The sequence below is a fragment of the Oryzias latipes genome, chromosome 6 (genome assembly GCF_053564925.1).
Source record: "Oryzias latipes strain Hd-rR chromosome 6, Olatipes_Hd-rR_3.1".
Classification (NCBI taxonomy): Eukaryota; Metazoa; Chordata; class Actinopteri; order Beloniformes; family Adrianichthyidae; genus Oryzias; species Oryzias latipes.
In genome coordinates this window covers 22,600,083-22,606,212 of record NC_136242.1, presented here as the reverse complement: position 1 = coordinate 22,606,212, position 6,130 = coordinate 22,600,083, and the positions used below count along the sequence as shown (strand labels likewise).

At 38.7% G+C, this 6,130-nt stretch overlaps 1 protein-coding gene across 7 annotated transcripts in view; it reads right to left on the bottom strand.

Annotated features, from left to right (window-relative positions):
• Positions 1–295: 295 nt before the first annotated feature.
• sema3d (sema domain, immunoglobulin domain (Ig), short basic domain, secreted, (semaphorin) 3D) overlaps positions 296–6,130 on the bottom strand; it is a 29,545-nt gene continuing 23,710 nt past the window's right edge. For 6 of the 7 annotated variants that reach the window (XM_078949367.1, XM_011476191.4, XM_078949368.1 and 3 more), the window contains one exon: positions 296–1,611. In XM_078949367.1, the coding sequence (XP_078805493.1) occupies positions 1,177–1,611 (435 nt within the window). In that variant the 3' untranslated portion in view covers positions 296–1,176. Of the gene's footprint in view, positions 1,612–2,897; positions 4,676–6,130 lie in introns of those variants that run through there. The other variant, XM_078949369.1, reaches the window with a different exon arrangement.

Sequence of the window (6,130 nt, the reverse complement as noted above, 5' to 3'; positions counted from 1 at the left end):
TCATCTCCGACACGGAACTCTTCCCCTCATAATCTTTTAATTTTATCAAATTTTATCACAAGGCCATTTATTTTGTATGGGTCCCCCTTTCTGCTCCACACAGACTTTGCAGTCTCCTATAGCAGCAGGTCCTGAATCATTCTGACATTTGCATTCAGTGTATAGGACAGGCTCAGCTGAGTTAAACCCTAGCTGCCACTGGACGCATGAGCAAGGCAGAGACTGCATTTCCAGATCTTATGCAGACTGCTTCAATCTCACTAAAGAATCTAAGCGAGGCAAGAATTCAGTGAACTACGGTTCTGAGAAACATTTATTTAAATACCTTTCATACTATTAAATGACCACATCATCTCAGCCTACAGAAGTGGAAGGATTGTACAAAAATATGCCAAACACAATACATTATTATTATGATAGATGTACAGAACGGTATTATGCTCCAAATAACTGGTGTTTCAGCTGTACTTGTTACATCCATATTTACAGTCCTCAATGTGAGCAAACTTTGTGCTGAATCCATATTTGTTGAACTTCACCAGTCCCATAAAATCTGATTCATTCCCTAACTTTTCCAATCGATGACAGAAACATCCATATGTTTCACGTCGTAACCATTTCTATTTTTTATGTGCACCGTTGCCAAACAGCCTTTTATTTTGGAAAGCAGTGTAACAGCATTGTTGCAGAAATGAATTTAGAAAACAGCACTGCAGCACTTTTAATTGTTTTTTTTTTAAACCACTCCTTTAAATCCAATACTGGGCCTTTAAGGCCTAAGGGATTGTTTATACAGCTGAGGAGAAAAAAAAATACACAACAGTAAAAGCTGTTGAAATTCCATACTTTCCAATGGTTGACAGATATTTCAAAACAAGTGCCTCTTTCCTCCATGCTTTATTTCAACCATGTAGTCTCTTATGATCCTTTTCAGTTTTATGCAAAGCAGATGAGGAATTTTACTTTAGGAAATTGAACACTGTTTCTTTTTTAATATATGAGGATAAAGAAAACTGAGATGAACTTTTATTCTGCACATGAAGATGGGAATAACAAGTTGTGGGGGGGGGTGGAATTTCTAACACAGACTTTTTGAGCTTTTATTTTAGATGTTGTTGGTATGAACAGAAAAAATGAATCAATTTGACTTCTTTATTAATTATTTCTGATGGTTTTTCATTCCTTCTGACCTTTGTGTTCTTTCCTTTCTTTATGGTGTCTTCTATTCCTGCTCTTCTTCATTTCATGAATGTGTTTCCATTTGCCCATTCCTAAACCTTTCCCTCGCACTTTTGATTGCCTCTTGTCCAACCACAGAGAGTCACAGTAGTCTTCCAGGGAGCGGAAAGATGAGCTCATAACTCTCAGGTAGTCTTTGTAACGCAGACGGGACTCTGGGCCCGGCTGCGCCTCAAATCCGGAGTCTTCGCTGAGCTTTGGTTTTCTGTCAAGTTTTCCATGTGCAATGAGCTGCAGCGTGACGCGGAGAAGAGTACGGGTGAAGTGCGTGTGCTCCTGAGCGACACATGTATACACACCAACATCAGAGGCGTGAAGGGAGCGAATTAAGAGTCCTCTGTCTGTGTGGACAACACGATCACCAAGTCTGACCTGAAGGAGAAAAAAAAGAGAGAAAGGACTCCATTTAATTCATCATCACCTTCAACAGCAAAAGCATTAAAGAATTTTTGTTTATATAATTGATCATAAATTCAGACATGAAGGGGTTATAAATGTCTAATTCAAGTTACAAGGCCCTAAAAAACAATTGTCAAGCCATTACAGGCAATTATTTGTGAATCCAATTTCCTATCTGAGCACAGCATGACTACATTTTTAACTCATAAAAAAGTTTAAGAAAGGGCAAAACCTTAACAAAGCAGTCTGAAATTGAAGCGTGGAGTCAGGTCAATTCACTTTACTTTTAACCAAGTCTCATTAATTATGTCGTAAATAAACTACGGTTTCAAAACCTTTTCAAAACTTGTAATTTACTTCTTTTTTTTTTTGCAGAAAATGCCTCAAAGGATGAAATCAAAATGTAAACGTAAAATGTTTAACTTACTTATTTAAGTAATTCCTCAATTCATAAAGCCAAGTTTACTATATCCCCATAAATACAATTGATGACCTTCCACCATATATAAACTAAATACATTTATTTGTTATTTCATTTTCTTAAAAGGCCTATTTCATGCAAAATCAACTCTTTGAGCTTTTAAGTTGTTATGATGTTCATTCCTCACAATAAAAAAACTCAAAGCTCTATTTTGATCCGGTCACGCATTTCTAAGTTGTCATCTAAAAACCTGCGCTCTGAGCACCAGCCCCTCCCAACCCACAAAAAACAAGCGGCTTCTCACGTTGTGATGTAGATAAGTGAGAAACCCCCTTCCAGGAAGAGTCTGTGCTGCCAGCACCGCCCCCCGGCAACACATACTTTCTATGGCAAAAACTCTTCTCTTTTGTATACACATCTATCTTTAGATGTTGTTTGTTTTTGTGGGGTAGACGCAGGCATGCTGTCGAGGCTGACTCTAGGTTGACGTCATGAAATGGGTGGCACCCACACGGACCAAAAGCCGGTGCCACAGAGATCAAGTCATCTAATTTCCGGGTATTCAATTCAATTCCATTCCATTCCATTCAATTCAATTTTATTTGTATAGCCCAAATTCACAACAACAGTCGGGCTACAGATGGGCTTCGTATTGGTAATTGAAAAAGTAAAACATAAAATCAAAAGGATCATAAATACATAGAATTCAATAGGAACATACTAAATTGAACAAACTGACTAAACTAAACTGGACATCCCTGCCCTTAGACCCCCCTTGGAGGAAAGGAAAAACTCCTGAAAAAAACGGATTCTGGAAAAAATGACGAAACCTCAGGGGTGCCCACATGAAGGATTTTAATTCAGTTCCATTCCATTCCATTTAACAATACACACAAACAACAATAGTCATCCCACTAGACTTCATACCGGTAATTGTATAATAATCATGAAATCCTAAAGAACATAAAGTTATAGAATTCAATGGGTAATGGCTAAACTAAACAGACTAGGTTAAACTGGGCATCACTGCCCTTAGACCTTCCACTCTCAGTAAGGAAAAATTCCTAAAACATAGGATTCCAGAAAAAAAAAGAAGAAACATCAGGGACGTGAACATAAAGGAGGATCTTCTCCCAGGACGAACAGGCGATGTACCAGAACTCTTAGAGAATTATTAGCTTATCTAATACACCTACATGTAGGTAGGTAACATAGCTGCAGAAATAACACAAATTTCAATAAAAAAGCGTTCCTCAGTGTGCCAAAGGTAATATATTATCTTATATATGAATAGAGATAACTCTGAAACGCTTAATAAAAACTTGATATTGGCCCTTTAAAGCAATCAATTACTTTAACAAATTATGCTATTTTAGATGACCCCATCCTTACATTGACGTGTTCTCCCTATGACAAAGGTGGAAAGATTTCATGTAATCCATGGACACCAGTGAAAATCACAAATCATTAAAGAAAAAAGGTTCAGCGCACTGTCTAGTGGGTCTAGATGACCCAACTCCCAACGTTAAAGTGCCTAGGATAGCACAAGGGTTAACATCCATATGAGCCTAACTTGAGACCACCACATAGTTTACTATTTCCTTTATCTAATGGCCCCTAAAACAGGATGCATGTCGAGTTGGGGGTGGTAGTTCACCCTGAATATGGGGGGTAGAGGGGAGCAGAGACCTAACATGGTGTGGCGAGATATTTGGATGGATGAGTGTCGGTGCTGGTGGGAACCAAGCGTGCTTGTCTTTAAGGCAGAAGGGTGAAGAGCGTGTCTTTCTATTTAGCATCAGTCGTGATGCATCAGGTGGTACGGCTGCTTTCAGGCCTTAAAGCAACACAGCTGTCTTAGGAGAGAGTGGATCCAACATGTGTGACCCTGGAAGTCTGGCTTCCTCACAAAACCTCCCACATCAATTGCTCCGACCCCCCCTTGATTCATTTGATGAGAAAATGTACTGTTTCAAATGTGTTTCTTTTTTTCTTTTAAAACAAATGTTTGTGTAAATGTTGCAATGCTTGTGTATCCCCAATGATAAATTAGTCTAAAAGAGCATTATTTTAACCGTTCCATCATAATATTCTTGTAGGCAAAAAAAGTACCTGCTGTACTAAACGTATGAAAATCCATTCCGAAAACTCAATTAGTATTTAGCTCTTCATTGGGATGGTTTTTGAGCCACCCTCAACCATTCAAAATCCAGGCATCTGTGACTAAACAACAAAGCCAGACAGTTAAACTAAGCCAGATGGTCTTTCTTTACGTGTGTGTTTAAGTGTGTATTTGGTTGTGTTATTTAGTCATCAAGGAATGATGGCCAAGCAAGGCATAGAAATTATATATTTTTTTCAATAATTGTGCTTTTTTGATTGAAAGAATTACACACAATGAGTCAGTTTTTCATGGATCTGTAATCCAGGCTCTTGGAGGTGCAAACGTGTTTGTGAGACAGATAGACGCATGGTTTTCTAGCTTTTATAGACGTGTTTTACTGGAGGGTTAAAAGTGGAAATGCATGAGAAGGAGAACATTAGAGCCAGCTGCAGGTGTTGTGGACAGCTGTCCGTGGATACCTTCATCCATATCCAAAAATCCAGCAGGGAAACCTGTGGGAAATGGTGACGAAAGATATTGTGGAGCATAAAAGTTAAAAAGACAATGAGAACTAAAGGAAAGGTTATGAAACAACATGAACACAAAAACTCACACTGCAAGTTTGTAGCTTGAGACAATTTGTTAAAAAAAAGGATCTTAGCTGTGTGTGTTTAGATAATTTAACGATCCTACATATAATAACATTTAACAATAATTTAAGTTTTAAAACCTTCCCTACTAATCCTTCCCCTGCAAAACTAGCATGAATTCAGAGTTAATTTTCTTTATTTTTAAAGTGTGGTTCTTTATCACTGACAAACCAATGATTTGAATGACATTTTAACCAGCCTGAAAGTCTAGTTAAGGATTTTGTTGCACCCTTTCAGTGGTCACGTGATCTCACGTTTGTGGAAAAACGTCCAACTTCAAGATCTTCCCACTTATTCTTGAGCACAGCAGGTCACATATCATTGCATTTTCAAACAACACTCTTCCCACTGAGCTCTCCGCAATGATGTCCGCTGTTGGAAATCAAAGCAATATAAAGACACACACAGCTACACACACAAGAAAGAAAAAGTGTGAGTCCGCAAAGAAACACTTTAGGACTGAGAGGCCTCTGCACCTGTCGAGCCCACCCCCCAAGGAGAAAGAAGCGGGATTTCAGATGTTTGAGAACTTTGGGTGTAGCCGGAAAGCTGTTCGCAGAGGGTGCAGGATGGTCTTAAATATTTTGACAGGGGTGTGCACAGCTCTGAAGTGCTGAGTAAGCCTGTTTAGTTCATTGAAGAGAAACATTATCATTCAGTCTGACATTTGTTCCTGCCTTTCAAGTGTTCCTTGTGTGTCCTTTTGTCTAAGAGTTTTACCATATGTTAATACTTTTAGTAATAATTTAAAAACCTTTGCTTTCAGTAGGACAGTGTGGAATATCTTTTACTTGTTTAAAATGCGTAATGGATAGCTTTTTTTAAATGCAACATCAGAAACATTTCTACAATGGTAAAAAAAAAAAAAAAAGGTTTTTGTGAATTTAAAAACTAGGAGGTGTTTTCAGACTGGAAAAATCCACTGTTCAAGACCCATTCTGCTTGATTTGATCCAGATCGAGTCCTGAACCTTGCTTTTAGTCTGTATTCACACAGCGTCGAGCGGACTTTCCTGTTTCGGACCAAAGCTAGTAAACAAATCCCCATGAATAAAGATCACTTCTGTCTCAAGAACAGGTAGACGGCTGGATCCAAATGCAGCCCGTTTATTATCTCAGCTAAAAAGTCCACAAAGCAGAGTGGATAAGAGGCAATAAGTTCATCAGAGAAGAGACAGGATGGTCAGGGTCAGGGCAGGCGGGAGGCAAAGAGTCAGGGTCAGAAGACAGAAGATCAGGTCCACATATACCGCTCGGTAATGAAGGCAGAGTGGCATGAACAATACTTTGCATTGAGCTCAGCTCAGTGCAGTGCTTA